At 43.1% G+C, this 18,611-nt stretch overlaps 2 protein-coding genes across 3 annotated transcripts in view; one reads left to right on the top strand and one right to left on the bottom strand.

The window, feature by feature from the left end:
• Positions 1-18,611, top strand: part of LOC142488427 (uncharacterized) — a 1,092,840-nt gene that overhangs the window by 914,223 nt on the left and 160,006 nt on the right. The window lies entirely within an intron of this gene.
• Positions 1-18,611, bottom strand: part of LOC142488868 (uncharacterized) — a 38,392-nt gene that overhangs the window by 8,029 nt on the left and 11,752 nt on the right. Inside the window, 8 exon segments of the mRNA XM_075589204.1 lie at positions 298-1,115; positions 4,285-4,802; positions 4,887-5,015; positions 5,251-5,306; positions 6,652-6,858; positions 7,626-7,722; positions 11,168-11,310; positions 12,271-13,603. Of these exon segments, the coding sequence (XP_075445319.1) occupies positions 298-1,115; positions 4,285-4,802; positions 4,887-5,015; positions 5,251-5,306; positions 6,652-6,858; positions 7,626-7,722; positions 11,168-11,310; positions 12,271-13,603 (3,301 nt within the window).

An 18,611-nucleotide genomic window follows, 5' to 3' on the forward strand; every position in this document is an offset into this window, starting at 1 on the left:
TGCAGGGCTGGGGGAGGGGCGGGGGAGGAGGAGGGATCAGTGCGGCTGCTGAGAGAAGGGGAATGCAGGGGACTTGTGCAGCATCCGGCGCCTCGCTCCACATCTTCCTCCCGATCCGACATTGGACCGCAAGTGGCAAAATATTTTGTCGGATATATTCCGACATTGGACCGGAAAGGATTAATACAGAATGGTTTCCCACACTCTGTAGATGTAAATCATTTCTCTCCTGTATGAGTCATCTGGTGTCTGAGGAGGCTCCTCTTAGTACTGAATTGTTTTCCACACTCTGTACATGTGAATGGTTTCTCTCCTGTATGAGTCATCTGGTGTCTGAGGAGACTGCTCTTAACTGTGAATTGATTCCCACACTCTGTACATGTGAATGGTTTCTCCCCTGTATGAATCATCTGGTGTGTGAGGAGGGTTCTCTTAGTACAGAATTGTTTCCCACACTCTGTACATGTGAATGGTTTCTCTCCTGTATGAGTCATCTGGTGTCTGAGGAGGTTTCTCTTAATACTGAATTGTTTCCCACACTCTGTACATGTGAATGGTTTCTCCCCTGTATGAATCCGCTCATGGATGAGGAGCCCCGCCTTTGTAGAAAAGCTTTTACTACACTTTGTACATGAGAATGGTTTCTCTCCAGTATGAGTCATCTGGTGACTGAGGAGGCTTTTCTTAATACTGAATTGTTTCCCACACTCTGTACATGTGAATGGTTTCTCCCCTGTATGAGTCATCTGGTGTATGAGGAGATTGCTCTTAAATGTGAATTGTTTCCCACACTCTGTACATGTGAATGGTTTCTCCCCTGTATGAATCCGCTCATGGATGAGGAGCCCCGCCTTTGTAGAAAAGCTTTTACTACACTCTGTACATGGGAATGGTTTCTCCCCTGTATGAGTCATCTGGTGTTTGAGGAGACAGCTCTTAAATGTGAATTGTTTCCCACACTCTGTACATGTGAATGGTTTTTCTCCTGTATGAGTCATCTGGTGTATGAGGAGGTTGCTCTTAATACTGAATTGTTTCCCACACTCTGAACATGTGAATGGTTTCTCCCCTGTATGAATCCTCTGGTGTCTGCGGAGGTGGCTATTGGTACTTAACTGTTTCCCACACACTGTACAAGTAAAAGGAGTCACTGCTGTCTGAATCATCTGGTGTGAAAGAAGTTTCCCCTTCAATGAGAAACTGCTCCCACCATCTGTAAATGTAAAGGCTTGCTCCCTAGCGGAGACACAAAGGTGTGTGAGCAGGTCCCTGTCCAGTGAGAAGCTTTTGCCACACTGACAACAGAGAAAAGGCTGAGCACCGCGGCTTCTTCTTAAATCTCTCGCATACCTTTTGCTGGACCCATATTTAGAGTCCGTCTCTGCTGTGTGCTGTACAAGGTCTGTAAATTCACCATCATGTGGCACTGGTTTCTTGCTCGTGTCTAAAACGTGGCAGGAATCATTGTTTTTTGGCACTTCTGGGCTGCGAGGAGTCAGACAGCTTCTGGATGTATCAGAGCTCAAGTTCTGTTCCTCATTCAGGCCGATCTCTAACAGAAGTAAACAAAAAATACAGAACAAATGTTTTCAATCTGTAAATCAAATTACTGAACGCAAATTACAAATACAAAACACTGAAGAATTTTTTTCACCGACACTTAGTTAACAAAATATTCTCTTCACCCAGGGTTTTAAAATTGTGGCACATTTTGGCACATGGACATCCAGTGACCCCTAATGACTGTGGTGGTTCCCGAAGGCCTGAAATGTATTTGTAGCAGCTCTCACAGTGAAATCATTGATACATATATAACTTGTATTTATTACTGTATTCATTATTTAAGGGTACATGTACATCCTCCAAATAATTAATATTGAAAATGCCCATTAGAAGTAAAGTTAAGGAACTCCTGGTCTATCATATTAGTGCGTTAATAATATCAACTAAACCAGACAGCAATCTATAGTGTAAAGATACTGTAGATGCCCATGTATGTATGTCTTTATTTATATAAGGCCCGCCATGGGCGCTTTATCAAAGAGTGGTTTCCTGAGTCTAGAGAGTGTCACGTTATAGGCACTCCCAGCCCACACTGCCTACCTGTATCAAAGGTAAAAAAAGTCCCATGGGAACAAAACAGTCCGGTAAAAATGTAACCACGGAAAGAAGGCAGTATAACTGTGGGGGAGAAATCCAGCAAAAGGACACAATAAAGAATACAATAACAATACACTTAAATAGACTCATAAGGACAATAAAAATTAAATGAAAAAGCATCAAATTTTAAAATGGATAAGATGTGGAGAGAATAAAATTATTTAAATTAAATTAACTGTAACACCAAATAATATAATCATGTAATAATAAACATATAATAAATGTAAATTCAACTACCAAGGCAAAGAACAATTTGAATCTTGATAAAGGGAATATACAGTTAGGTCCGGAAATAATTGGACACTGATACAAGTATTATTATTTCGGCTGTGTACGAAAATAAATTCAAGTTACAGTTAAATAATGAATATGGGCTTAAAGTGCAGTATACTGTATGAGCTTTAATTTGGGGGTATTCACATCCAAATTGGAGGAAGGGTTTAGGAATTACATCTCTTTAATATGTAGGCCCCTCTTTTTCAAGGGAACAAAAGTAATTGGACAATTGATTCAAAAGCTGTTTCATGGACAAGTGTGGGCTATTCCTTCAGTATTTCATCATCAATTAAGCAGGTAAAAGGTCTGGAGTTGATTCCAGGTGTGGCATTCGCATTTGGAAGCTGTTGCTGTGAACCCACAACATGCGGTCAAAGGAGCTCTCAATGCAAGTGAAAAAAGGGCATCATTAGGCTGCAAAAAAAGAAAACCCATCAGAGAGATAGCAGGAACACTAGGAGTGGCCAAATCCCCAGTTTGGTACAATCTGAGAAAAAAAAGAACGCACTGGCGAGCTCTGCAACACAAAAAGGCCAGAATGTCCACGGAAGACAACAGTGGTGGATGATCGTAGGATCCTTTCCATGGTAAAGAAAAACCCCTTCACAACATCCAGCCAAGTGAAGAACACTCTCCAGGAGCTAGGCATATCATTATCCAAGTCTACCATAAAGAGAAGACTTCAGGAGATCAAATACAGAGGGTTCACCACAAGGTGGAAACCATTCATAAGCCTCAAGAATAGAAAGGCCAGATTAGACTTTGTCAAAAAATATCTCAAAAAGCCAGCCCAGTTCTGGAACAGCATTCTTTGGACAGATGAAACTAAGATCAACCTGTACCAGAATGATGGGAAGAAAAAAGTATGGAGAAGGCTTGGAATGGCTCATGATCCGAAGCATACCACATCATCTGTAAAACACGGTGGGGGCAGTGTGATGGCATGGGCATGCAAGGCTTACAATGGCACTGGGTCACTTGTGTTTGTTTATGATGTGACAGAAGACAGAAGCAGCCGGATGAATTCTGAAGTGTATAGGGATATATTGTCTGCTCAGATTCAGCCAAATTCAGCAAAGTTGATTGGACGGCGCTTCATTTTACAGATGGACAATGACCCAAAACATACTGCGAAAGCAACCCAAGAGTTTTGTAAGGCAAAGAAGTGGAATATTTTGCAATGGCCAAATCAATCACCTGATCTCAACCCGATCGAGCATGCATTTCACTTGCTGAAGACAAAACTTAAGGCAGAAAGACCCAAGAACAAACAACAACAAGTGAAGACAGCTGCAATAAAGACCTGGCAAAGCATCACAAAGGAGGAAACCCAGCGTTTGGCGATGTCTATGCATTAACAGTGTTGATCAAAAAAGGGGGTTCCGGGGGACCCGGCGGACCCGGCAGCGGTAGGGAGAGCGCCCCGATCGGAGGGCGCTCTTCCGCTGCTTCGGCGCGCGCCTGTCACTCTCGGGCGCGCGCCAGGCTACTGCTGCGGCCAAGAACGGGCAAATGCTCGAATAAACTTGGTATTTATTTATAAGCAGTATAAAGGTGTATTTGGCCTGCCCTACCGTGACAGTATTACTATGCTACTGGTATATTGCCCAACCCTACTTTGAACAATCACATTTTATCTCATGTATGAATCCTCATGTGTGTAAGGAGGCTGATCCTCTGTGAAAAGCTTTCACCACACTATGTACATGGAAATGGTTTCTCCCGTGTATGAATTCTGTGGTGGATGAGAAGGTGGCTCATTAGAGAAAAGCTTTTCCCACACTCTGTACATGTGAATAGTTTTTCCCCTGTATGAGTCATCTGGTGTATGAGGAGACTGCTCTTAACTATGAATTGTTTTCCACACACTGTACATGTGAATGGTTTCTCCCCTGTATGAATCCGCTCATGGATGAGGAGCTCCGCCTTCTGAGAAAAACTTTTACTACACTCTGCACATGTGAATGGTTTCTCTCCAGTATGAGTCATCTGGTGTCTGAGGAGGTGGCTCTTAGAACTGAATTGTTTACCACACTCTGAACAGGGGAATGGTTTCTCCCCTGTATGAGTCTGCTTATGTTTGAGGAGTCGGCTCTTAATACTAAATTGTTTCCCACACTCTGTACATGTGAATGGTTTTTCTCCTCTATGAGTCATCTGGTGTATGAGGAGACTGCTCTTAACTGTGAATTGTTTCCCACACTCTGTACATGTGAATGGTTTTTCTCCTCTATGAGTCATCTGGTGTATGAGGAGACTGCTCTTAACTGTGAATTGTTTTCCACACACTGTACATGTGAATGGTTTCTCCCCTGTATGAATCCGCTCATGGAGGAGGAGCTCCGCCTTCTGAGAAAAGCTTTTAATACACTCTGCACATGTGAATGGTTTCTCTCCAGTATGAGTCATCTGGTGTCTGAGGAGGTGGCTCTTAGAAATGAATTGTTTACCACACTCTGAACAGGGGAATGGTTTCTCCCCTGTATGAGTCTGCTCATGTTTGAGGAGTCGGCTCTTAATACTAAATTGTTTCCCACACTCTGCACATGTGAATGGTTTCTCTCCAGTATTTCCGGTTTCTGTCCAGCAGACAAAATGTTTCGACCACAATGTGTAATAACTGATGCTTTACCTTGTAAAACAAAATCAATAAAAACAAAGTTAAAAAAAAAAACATACATGCAATTAGGATAAAAACAGGAGAAACATCCTCCAACCCCAAACACTATTATGAACAGTTATACAGTGGGGAGGTGACTCATAACCCAAAGACGAGTGGTACATTGCAGGTGTTCCTGAAGGACGCGGCACTACCGAAATTGGACAGATTGGAGCGCGAGGCACTGCAGAAGGATTTCACACTAAAGGAACTAACAGAGGTTATCAAAAACCTAAAGTCCTCTAGAGCCCCGGGCCGGATTCGTTCTCCACCTTATATTACATGAAATTCGTAGGGATCTTGGCCCCACACATGCTTAGATTATTTAATGGGGTTCTGGCGGGAGAGCCCTTCACGGAACAGATGCTCCAGACGTCGATTTCATTGATTCATAAGAAGTATAAAGATCCCACAAATTGCCAAAGCTACAGGCCAATATCGTTGATCAATTCGGACGTTAAAATTTACTCTAAATTACTGGCCAATAGATTGAGCGCTGTCCTGCCCAGGCTGATTCACCCGGATCACGTTGGCTTCATTAGAGATAGACAAGCAGCTGACAATACCAGAAGGATTGTAGATATTATTGACTTTGTTAATGCCAATAGGATCCGGGGACTGGTGTTACGCTTAGACGCGGAGAAAGCCTTTGACAGGATAGACTGGCCATATATGGAGTCAACGCTTGGGGCATTCGGGTTCGGGGGTAAAATTTTAAGGGCAATAAAAGCATTATACACAGCCCCGGCAGCCAGGGTGATTCATCAAGGCTTCACATCAGAGCTGTTTAAAATTAAAAGTGGTACCAGATAGGGCTGCCCGCTATCGCCCTTGTTGTTCACCTCATGCGTGGAACCGCTAGCGGCACAGATTCGTAGTAATCCGGATATAGCTGGAATCCAAATCATGACATTATTCTGACAATGACAAAGCCGCTTACCTCGCTACCCAACCTGTTTAACCTACTGGAGAGATTCAACAGAGTTTCTGGTTTTAAGATAAATCAGGCTAAATCAGAGGCGCTCAGCCTGAACATCCCAAAAGAAACTGAGAAATTAATAGAAATTAACTTTAAGTTTAAGTGGCAGCCGAAGACTATAAAATACCTGGGGGTGTATCTCACAAAGCAGATAACCTCTCTTTACCAAGCAAATTATCTCAGTCTGCTGAGGGCCTTAAAGAAGGAACTCGGGGACTGGTCCGCATACGGAATCTCTTGGATTGGCAGAATTTATAGAGTAAAGATGAACCTTCTACCCCGCCTATTGTATCTGTTACAAACTCTACCGATACCTGTGGTGAGATCTGAGATCAAGGAGTTACAAAACTCAATCACAAAGTTTATATGGAAAAACAAAAGACCACGGGTAAAAGCGAAAATCATGCAAAGACCTAGAGAAGCTGGGGGCTTGGCGGTGCCGTGCTTGTTGTCTTATTATAAAGTGGCGCAATTATGCCAAATTACACAATGGCATGGGGACCCAAAGCTGAGAAGGTGAGTGTCGCTAGAGAGGGAGCTGTGTGCCCTGCTGGAGCTCAGGGACTTAATTTGGTACCCTAAATCTAGATTAAAGGACTTAAAGGAGCCGCGGGCCTCCTTGCTCAACTCGGTGTCGGTCTGGGAGGCGGCCAAAAGTAATCGCTCAATGACCTCAAAACACACTTTAATGGCCCCTTTGTACGGCAATCCAGATTTTGCTCCGGGGTGAGAGGGCAAGAATTTCACGCTATGGTGGCAATTGGGGTTCAGGAGGCTGAAAGACCTGGAGGGGAGAAACATTATCAAATCATTTGACCAATTAAAGTCGGAAAAAGACATCACCAACACAGAATTCCTTAGATACCTCCAGGTCTGGGCATTTTATATCAAACACTCAGCAAGACCACCGCCAACTAATTTTGAAAAGCTCTGTGTGCGGGGCACCGACACACGGGTACCGATTTCTGCTTTGTAGAGAGATGTGATCGGAGCCAACAGGGACGGTACACGTAGACCCAGATTCATGACTCAGTGGGAGACAGATCTGACAGGGCCACTAGAAGACGAGGACTGGACGGAAATCTTTAAGGCAGCTGCCAGTAGCTCGATCTGCACGACTTTAAAGGAGAACTCATATAAAGTAATGATGAGGTGGTATCTCACCCCAGTTAGATTGGCTAAATTTATCCCAGGCAGTGCGGGGAAAGGGGGAGCTGGTGCACATGCTGTGGTCCTGACCACAAATCATACCCGTTTGGAGTCAAATTAGAGATTGGTTGCAGAGGATCTTGGGCCTCCCAATTCAGCTAGACCCGTGGCTGTTTCTGTTAAGCAAACCTACAAAAGAAGTGTCAAGATCGGGGAACAAATTAATTGCACATTTTGCAACGGCTATGAGGTGCGAGACCGCAGCATTGTGGAATCAGAATGCAATTCCATCAATAGGAAAAATTCGGAACAGGATTTGGTTTGTTTGCCAGATGGAAAAGTTGAGTTTGGTTAACGACACTGGCCCAAATTTCCAAAAGGTCTGGCTGCCCTGAGTGGCACAGACGGTTATCCAGGGGGTGAGCAATGCCACCGTCTGGCTCTGACAGGATCAGGCGAGTTCTCCTCTGATGGGCGGTGAGGGTCGGATACGGAAGAACTAGGAGACGATAGTGGACACCCCCCCCCCACGGGGACACTGAAGTGGGCGGGCACCCTCCTTACCCAGGGCTACGGAGTTAACGCAAGGAGCGATCTCAGATCATCTGCACATGTTAGGAGAGCCTCTGTGACACCTCCCCCAAACCCCTCCCCCCCAATTCCTCACCTTATTGTCATTCCCTTCCCATGTCTGTTTAGATGTTGTATGTCCATAATTGTTTTTTACGGTACTTATTATATGAATGTATGCTATATAGTTAAAACCCAATAATATGAAAGTTAAAAAAAAACGCATGTTGCACAGGTTGCATTTCTCCACCTTTGGAGTCCATGGCAGAAACACAATTTAAACAATTCCCCATACTCCGTTTGGTTGATCAGAGAGGGTCGGGAATTGCCATGCAATCATGCCGGAGCGGTGACTGCAGGGTGGCCAAATCCCAGCCCTCTAGTTCTTACTGAACCGGAGATATGGGTTCCCAGTTTATGCAGTTTTTCACTTAGCGTTTTCACCGCCTCGCGGCTTTCCTACACCATTGTGGTCAATGGCGTGGCCCTCGTGGTGGGCGCGACCCTTTCCCGTGGCCATTGACCATCGAACCCGGTTAGGGTCGAGTAAGGGGTTTCCCCTGAGCTAGGGGCAAAAAATAATTAGACCACTACCTGCCCGAGGACCAGTTACAATTTTAATAGGTTTGAACTTGGCCGTGACCAAGTTCCCACGGCACTTTACTGATTAAAGGCACTTTCATTGAAATTGTATCCGCTTTCGGAGTTTGCGGTTTGGCTGGCAGCCAACTCGTCCTTGGAGAGCGGAATCGAGGAATCCCCATTGAAAGAAATTACGACAGGCCTGCAAAACTCGTAAAGCGAGAAGGGCCGAACTGCTCCAAGGAAAAAAAATTTGGGCCGCACGGGTAAAATCATCATCATAATCTCTCCTCCAGCACCTCTCATCATCCTCATATCTACCCCAGAACCCCTCATTATCAACCTTTGCGATACTCCCCATCTATCTCTCATACCCCCATCTCTCCCCCTCCCCCACAGGCCTGCATTACGCCATTCATTTCAATGGAGCAGCTCCGCTCCTCCTCTCAGGCGCCACCTGCTGGTCTTCTCAGGTATCGGGCCCAAAACGGTGAAATCTCCATAGATTCCTATGGAGCTTCAATGGCGCCTTATGGAACCGGTTGCAAATGGAGGGTGAAAAGGCGGGAAGGGGAACAAAGGGTCATAAATACACAAACACCATTAACCCTTTCCCTCCTGACCTGATCCCAGTGTATGTGTTTGGTGCATACGCTGTAGGGGTACAAACAAAGATAATTAGGACAATACATACAACCAGAAAAGAGAACACATTTTGCACTGAGGCAGGGTAATAAAAACACATGTAATCACTGTTACATTTAACCCCTCGCCTCTCACACGGTGGTGGGGGGAGGCCAGCTGGGGTGTAACCCCTTTATTACCGGGCCAACCCCCCCACCCCCCCCATCGCTACACTCTCCCTGCATGAATTTGTTGGTTTCTGAAGAGATGACCCTAACACTGAATTGTTTCCCACACTGAACAAGCAAATGGTTTCTCCCATGTAAATACTTGGGTGTGACAGGAGGTCACACTTTGTACTGAATTGTTTCCAACACCCTGAACTAGGGTTAGACAATAACAAAAAATACTTCCCACCATAGGAGTATTAAGTAATTTATCGTGATAATATTCAGCAATATATTAACACCCAATAGAAAGCAAAAAAGCAAAAGTCCTCAAAATGTTCAAGGTCATTTATTGTGAAACATATTTCTAATACAAATGCATTTCATTCTTAATAAAATGTAAAAAAGCAAATACATTTTAGTATATTTTAAGAATAACAAATGTTTCCATAAAAATGTTTCCTTAACTACACCCACACTAAAGCCCCTTTCTTCACCATGTTATTTTTATTTATTTATAAAATGTTTTACCAGGAAGTAATACATTGAGAGTTACCTCTCGTTTTCACATATGTCCTGGCATAGAGTTAAGATGACAAATAATACATGGTTACAAAAAGTTACATAAGTGAACAGGGTATACATTATATACAAGATATTGCATGCACAGTTAAAGATAATATATATTATAGGCGTATGTAACAGTTACAGACCAGATTAAAATGTGAGACAGCCTTAGTTTTGAAAGAACTTAAACTGGTGGTGGATGCGACTGAGAATGTTGAGAAATTTGACATTAAGGGGTCTAACGTAAACAGCACTGACATCTCAGCAGCCATTTTGGCAGACTATCCTTGTCAGCTATAAGTTTTGTATGTCATTCAGTCTGTGTCTGTCTTCCATGTGTTATGTGCTGATTTCTGTGAAACTTGTCTGTGTGAACGTGAGAAAGCAGAGTGGTTGTTGGGCTCTCAGTAGATGCTTTGTATCCTTTGCCAGCTGCAAATGATGAGGTGATGAGGAAGGAGTATGTGGGAGTGTGGGGCGGTAGAGAAAAGTCCAGGCAATAATGAGAAAACTTGGTAGAATTAGCTAGTCTGAGATAAGCAGTTTCTCACATTGTAACTCTGAAACAAAGTATCAATAATAATGTGGAGGAAAGGTTACTGAAGCTGATGTAATCCTTTTTGCTGATTTACATATATTCATTTTGTTTCTTTATTATACAATGACGCTATTTTTATGACGTACAAGCGACCTCATAAAAGGGCGTATGTTTTCGTTTTTAGGTTATAAATATGTCACACCATATTAACTGTTAGAGAGCTTTTCTATAGAAGCTTTCTCCTGTGTACACTGAATAAACTCATTTGATAACTACATTTTTTAACACGAGAGTCTCTGGTAGGTTGTTCCAGTTTTGGGGTGCAAGGTAAGAAAGTTTATAATTACCCCCTCGACCCCCCTTCTCCTGTACACATTAATAGGACATGGGGAGGCGAGGGTTAATGGGCATGGGGAAGGAGGAGGTCAAGAGGCACGGGTGAGAGCAGAGAGAAATACGGGGGAGGAGAGAAAGGGGTTGAGTCATGGTGGAAGGGAAGGGATAAGAGGCATGGCAGAGGGGAAGTGGTTAATATGGAGGGGTGAGATTACCAGCAGGAGGATTCCTTATAGCTGCAGCATGTGAAAGTCAAGGAGCTCCCAGACTCGCTCCCACTCCACTGTCTCTACCAGACCCACACTCAGTCCCCTCGCTGACACAGTCCCCACCCCCACGCCTCTCTGCCAGACCCACCCCCATTCTGCAGCTGCTGATAGGAATGCCATGGTAAGAAGTAATGGCAAGTATTGAGTTACTCTCCATTTTTATTACTACAGCATGCTACTGGTATATTGCCCAACCCTACTTTGAACAATCACATATTTTATCTCATGTATGAATCCTCATGTGTGTAATGAGGCTGATCCTCTGTGAAAAGCTTTCCCCACACTATGTACATGGAAATGGTTTCTCCCGTGTATGAATTCTGTGGTGGGTGAGCAGGTGGCTCATTTGAGAAAAGCTTTGCCCACACTCTGTACATGTGAATGGTTTGTCCCCTTTATGTATCCTCTGGTGTAAGAGGAGGTTGTTCTTAACCCTGTGCGGTCCAATTAATTTTCACAAAGTGCGCCAGCAAGTCTAATTTATTTTCCCGAAAAAAAACCACATACAGCTTTTTTTTACGGCGCGCGCACACTCTCACACTGCGCGCGCTCTCACTGGGCTCGCGCACTCACTGCGCTCGCTCTCACTGCGCTCGCTCTCACTGCGCACTCTTACTGCGCGTGTGCTCTGACTGCGTGCGCACTCTTACTGCTCTAAAGCTCTTATCATTGTACTCGCGCGCAATCTTTCTGCATACCTCCGATATCAGCTGTTTTGTCGGCTGAGGCTGGGTGCAGGGCTGGGGGGTGGAGGAGGGATCAGTGCAGCTGCTGGGAGAAGGGGAATGCAGGGGACTCACAGCACACACACACCACACACACAGCCCCCCCCCCCCCACCCAGATGTCAGCTGCTTTGTCTGCCTGTGCGGTTCGGTGCAGTGTTGGGGGGGGGAGGGAGGGAGGAGAGAAATCAGTGCGGCTGCTGGGAGAAGGGGACTCACAGCACACACACAGCCAGCCCCTCCCCCCCACCTCCGATGTCAGTGCTGGGAGAAGAGGATTGCAGGGGACTCACAGCGCACACACACACACACACACACACACGCACACACGCACACGCACACGCACAGCCCCCCTCCTACCTCCGATGTCAGCTGCTTTGTCTGCCTGTGGGGATTGGTGCGGGGCTGTGGGGCGGATCGGTGCAGGGCTGGGGGGGGGGGGGGTGATCGGTGCAGGGCTGGGGGAGGGGCGGGGGAGGAGGAGGGATCAGTGCGGCTGCTGAGAGAAGGGGAATGCAGGGGACTTGTGCAGCATCCGGCGCCTCGCTCCACATCTTCCTCCCGATCCGACATTGGACCGCAAGTGGCAAAATATTTTGTCGGATATATTCCGACATTGGACCGGAAAGGATTAATACAGAATGGTTTCCCACACTCTGTAGATGTAAATCATTTCTCTCCTGTATGAGTCATCTGGTGTCTGAGGAGGCTCCTCTTAGTACTGAATTGTTTTCCACACTCTGTACATGTGAATGGTTTCTCTCCTGTATGAGTCATCTGGTGTCTGAGGAGACTGCTCTTAACTGTGAATTGATTCCCACACTCTGTACATGTGAATGGTTTCTCCCCTGTATGAATCATCTGGTGTGTGAGGAGGGTTCTCTTAGTACAGAATTGTTTCCCACACTCTGTACATGTGAATGGTTTCTCTCCTGTATGAGTCATCTGGTGTCTGAGGAGGTTTCTCTTAATACTGAATTGTTTCCCACACTCTGTACATGTGAATGGTTTCTCCCCTGTATGAATCCGCTCATGGATGAGGAGTCCCGCCTTTGTAGAAAAGCTTTTACTACACTTTGTACATGAGAATGGTTTCTCTCCAGTATGAGTCATCTGGTGACTGAGGAGGCTTTTCTTAATACTGAATTGTTTCCCACACTCTGTACATGTGAATGGTTTCTCCCCTGTATGAGTCATCTGGTGTATGAGGAGATTGCTCTTAAATGTGAATTGTTTCCCACACTCTGTACATGTGAATGGTTTCTCCCCTGTATGAATCCGCTCATGGATGAGGAGCCCCGCCTTTGTAGAAAAGCTTTTACTACACTCTGTACATGGGAATGGTTTCTCCCCTGTATGAGTCATCTGGTGTTTGAGGAGACAGCTCTTAAATGTGAATTGTTTCCCACACTCTGTACATGTGAATGGTTTTTCTCCTGTATGAGTCATCTGGTGTATGAGGAGGTTGCTCTTAATACTGAATTGTTTCCCACACTCTGAACATGTGAATGGTTTCTCCCCTGTATGAATCCTCTGGTGTCTGCGGAGGTGGCTATTGGTACTTAACTGTTTCCCACACACTGTACAAGTAAAAGGAGTCACTGCTGTCTGAATCATCTGGTGTGAAAGAAGTTTCCCCTTCAATGAGAAACTGCTCCCACCATCTGTAAATGTAAAGGCTTGCTCCCTAGCGGAGACACAAAGGTGTGTGAGCAGGTCCCTGTCCAGTGAGAAGCTTTTGCCACACTGACAACAGAGAAAAGGCTGAGCACCGCGGCTTCTTCTTAAATCTCTCGCATACCTTTTGCTGGACCCATATTTAGAGTCCGTCTCTGCTGTGTGCTGTACAAGGTCTGTAAATTCACCATCATGTGGCACTGGTTTCTTGCTCGTGTCTAAAACGTGGCAGGAATCATTGTTTTTTGGCACTTCTGGGCTGCGAGGAGTCAGACAGCTTCTGGATGTATCAGAGCTCAAGTTCTGTTCCTCATTCAGGCCGATCTCTAACAGAAGTAAACAAAAAATACAGAACAAATGTTTTCAATCTGTAAATCAAATTACTGAACGCAAATTACAAATACAAAACACTGAAGAATTTTTTTCACCGATACTTAGTTAACAAAATATTCTCTTCACCCAGGGTTTTAAAATTGTGGCACATTTTGGCACATGGACATCCAGTGACCCCTAATGACTGTGGTGGTTCCCGAAGGCCTGAAATGTATTTGTAGCAGCTCTCACAGTGAAATCATTGATACATATATAACTTGTATTTATTACTGTATTCATTATTTAAGGGTACATGTACATCCTCCAAATAATTAATATTGAAAATGCCCATTAGAAGTAAAGTTAAGGAACTCCTGGTCTATCATATTAGTGCGTTAATAATATCAACTAAACCAGACAGCAATCTATAGTGTAAAGATACTGTAGATGCCCATGTATGTATGTCTTTATTTATATAAGGCCCGCCATGGGCGCTTTATCAAAGAGTGGTTTCCTGAGTCTAGAGAGTGTCACGTTATAGGCACTCCCAGCCCACACTGCCTACCTGTATCAAAGGTAAAAAAAGTCCCATGGGAACAAAACAGTCCGGTAAAAATGTAACCACGGAAAGAAGGCAGTATAACTGTGGGGGAGAAATCCAGCAAAAGGACACAATAAAGAATACAATAACAATACACTTAAATAGACTCATAAGGACAATAAAAATTAAATGAAAAAGCATCAAATTTTAAAATGGATAAGATGTGGAGAGAATAAAATTATTTAAATTAAATTAACTGTAACACCAAATAATATAATCATGTAATAATAAACATATAATAAATGTAAATTCAACTACCAAGGCAAAGAACAATTTGAATCTTGATAAAGGGAATATACAGTTAGGTCCGGAAATAATTGGACACTGATACAAGTATTATTATTTCGGCTGTGTACGAAAATAAATTCAAGTTACAGTTAAATAATGAATATGGGCTTAAAGTGCAGTATACTGTATGAGCTTTAATTTGGGGGTATTCACATCCAAATTGGAGGAAGGGTTTAGGAATTACATCTCTTTAATATGTAGGCCCCTCTTTTTCAAGGGAACAAAAGTAATTGGACAATTGATTCAAAAGCTGTTTCATGGACAAGTGTGGGCTATTCCTTCAGTATTTCATCATCAATTAAGCAGGTAAAAGGTCTGGAGTTGATTCCAGGTGTGGCATTCGCATTTGGAAGCTGTTGCTGTGAACCCACAACATGCGGTCAAAGGAGCTCTCAATGCAAGTGAAAAAAGGGCATCATTAGGCTGCAAAAAAAGAAAACCCATCAGAGAGATAGCAGGAACACTAGGAGTGGCCAAATCCCCAGTTTGGTACAATCTGAGAAAAAAAAGAACGCACTGGCGAGCTCTGCAACACAAAAAGGCCAGAATGTCCACGGAAGACAACAGTGGTGGATGATCGTAGGATCCTTTCCATGGTAAAGAAAAACCCCTTCACAACATCCAGCCAAGTGAAGAACACTCTCCAGGAGCTAGGCATATCATTATCCAAGTCTACCATAAAGAGAAGACTTCAGGAGATCAAATACAGAGGGTTCACCACAAGGTGGAAACCATTCATAAGCCTCAAGAATAGAAAGGCCAGATTAGACTTTGTCAAAAAATATCTCAAAAAGCCAGCCCAGTTCTGGAACAGCATTCTTTGGACAGATGAAACTAAGATCAACCTGTACCAGAATGATGGGAAGAAAAAAGTATGGAGAAGGCTTGGAATGGCTCATGATCCGAAGCATACCACATCATCTGTAAAACACGGTGGGGGCAGTGTGATGGCATGGGCATGCAAGGCTTACAATGGCACTGGGTCACTTGTGTTTGTTTATGATGTGACAGAAGACAGAAGCAGCCGGATGAATTCTGAAGTGTATAGGGATATATTGTCTGCTCAGATTCAGCCAAATTCAGCAAAGTTGATTGGACGGCGCTTCATTTTACAGATGGACAATGACCCAAAACATACTGCGAAAGCAACCCAAGAGTTTTGTAAGGCAAAGAAGTGGAATATTTTGCAATGGCCAAATCAATCACCTGATCTCAACCCGATCGAGCATGCATTTCACTTGCTGAAGACAAAACTTAAGGCAGAAAGACCCAAGAACAAACAACAACAAGTGAAGACAGCTGCAATAAAGACCTGGCAAAGCATCACAAAGGAGGAAACCCAGCGTTTGGCGATGTCTATGCATTAACAGTGTTGATCAAAAAAGATTTGATCAGAAAGGTAACCCTCTATATAGCACTCTAAACCTATATAGTATTTAATTATGGACATAAAGGGTTGTCCAACAATTAGTGCTGTCAGAATCACTGTAGAAGTCAAAAATAATAAAATTTTATTACGTCTTAATTGACTTTAAAAACACAGATGCAGTATTAAAAATCCCCATATAAACGTGGCTATAGTGGATATTGATACCAAATAAATATTGGAAATCAAGCTATATTTTGCAATATCCAATCATCCAGACCTATAGGTATGTAGTATAAAAACTGCTGAGACGGCTTAGGTTTGTATCAGAGACAGCTACTCCTGTATAAGTGATACATTCACAAACTATGTTACAACAGGTGCTGTCTTGGATCCCTTTTAGCAAGGGTGTAGCTAGCCTTTAATTGGCTTTGTATGTAAAGAGAGATCCAGCAATATGTCTTTATATAGGTAGTTGGAACATTGTATATACTCAGAATGTTATGTGATACAGATGTCTGCCCGTATAGTCATACATATTTAGCAGTGGAGTGCTTGAGAGCCCGAAAAAATCTTAATTGCTGGCTATGTGTTTTAACCACTAACAGTATCTGTTTCCATTGCTATTGCAAAAGACACTGCCGTGATATACACACTACCGGGAATTAAATCCTCTATTCAGAACATCACATAGATTGTACTGTGTAATGATAAACAGGTAATGTCATAAGCCAACATAATAATAAACAGATGTACCCAGGGTCTGCAGCAGACAATTTTGAGTGCTGCAGATAATGATTCGTTTCTGGTATGTATCAAGCACTAGTAGTATATGTTGCCACTGTTTTTGCAAAAAATACACACAGACGTGATATGCACACTGCTGGAGTATAATATACCCCGTTGACCTATTATATCACACTGATTTTGCAGTTTTACAATGACCAGGTAATGGCATGAGCCGAAAAACATAAGCCACAAATGTACTCAGTCTCTGCAACAAAATATATTAAGTTGCAGATAGTAGATAGGTCGCTGCACAATACAAGCCTGCTCATCTGCTGGTGTCCGGATGCTGCCACTGAGTGTGACGTCACCGCCGTGACGCACTACGTTCCCCGACGTACTGTACGTTTCACGTGTTACACACGCTTCATCAGGGGGAGGAGGGATAGGAATATGATCCTGACGGTGAGTCTTAAATACACCTTTTGGGTACCTGTACATTACACGTATCACATATTATTTACACCTTAAAATAACTATGATCTGCATTGACCATTAAGGGCAGGTCTTTTATATATTTAGTATACAATCCTACACAAATATACCCATTAATAATTATTAACTTAATATATTCACAATTGGGTTTTTGAACGGAGTGAGGAGAGGCGCACCAGCTCATCTAAAGATCTGGGCGTTTATTGATACATTTTCCAACGCGCATTGCCTATGGCTTTCCTGTGAGTAGCACTCCGATTTTGCTCCTCCGGATCGGTGTACCCTGAGTCCCTTATCCATTCATTTTTATATCATAGAGTTGTATTAAACTAACTTTTTTATTTCAGCCTTGCTTTTGTGTATTTGTGGTCAGTCTTGTGTTGTATTGTTTTGTTTGTCTTATGTCTTGTCTTTTGAGTTAGCTGTGTTGCACTATAATTCTCTTTTTTACATTCCATGTCGCTTCCCACACTGCTGAAGCTACACTTGATCACCTAAAAGACGGAGGAATTTTCATCCCCTTGGATATTCATCCTTCTATCTGGAAATTCCAGGACTATATTCCATTTGGACTTTCAAGGCGCCGCGGTACCCCCTTTTTTGTTCTATTGTTCCATCCTGATTGTGCTATCAGTTTCTACCAGGCAGCCCATTATGTCCACTAGGTTTTTTGTTTCCTTAGTTAGGATTCACTTATTCATTGTTATTTTGTTAGCGCTATTCACATCAATCTTTTCCTTTTGTGTTCCTTTTTTGTACATTTGATGTAAGCTGCTCTTCTTAATATTTATTAACTGTAATATCTACTAGTATATTATCACTTTGATACAATGAGTTCACTATTTGCTTTAAGAGCACGTAGAAATGTTAATATTGATCACATTTTCAGCGATCCAAATTCTGTTCACATTACAGACAATATCACGGCTGATTTTCATCCTATATTGGCTCAGTTGGAAAAAACACTAACCATTGAAAGTAGACAATGGTGGGAGGTTACCACGTTGAGCAAATATCTGGAAAATCACCGTATTCCTAGAGGTCTGCGGGTCTTAATAGCACCCACGACTGATACACATAATGTTATATTCATGAAGGAATGGAACGAAATTCTTGATTTGTGTTCATTCTCTCTAATGAAACTACTAATATACCATCGTAAAAAAATCTCTAATTGAGCTAGATGAACAAATTCTAGAAATGCAGGACAAAGTTGATCTTTTTATGGATAATAACGAATTGCTTGCACTAGAGCCTACAATTAAAAAAAGGCTAGACCTAATGGAATTAGAAATAGTCCAGAATAAACAAAGGAAATTTTTCAGAGATAAAAACGATTATGATACTGGATGCCAACGTAGTTGGAATAAAAAATCCAAGGAGAATCAAACTAAGAAAATAGAATCGAAACAGGAAAGTTTAAGGGTGGGTGAAAAAATGACACGGGTCCACAGGGGTAAACAAGCCTCTAGTGGGACCAATTATGGTCCAAAAAGACCAATTAATAATATTTTGATCCCTACCCCGATTACTCAGAATAAGTTAC

The sequence above is a fragment of the Ascaphus truei genome, chromosome 2 (genome assembly GCF_040206685.1).
Source record: "Ascaphus truei isolate aAscTru1 chromosome 2, aAscTru1.hap1, whole genome shotgun sequence".
Lineage (NCBI taxonomy): Eukaryota > Metazoa > Chordata > Amphibia > Anura > Ascaphidae > Ascaphus > Ascaphus truei.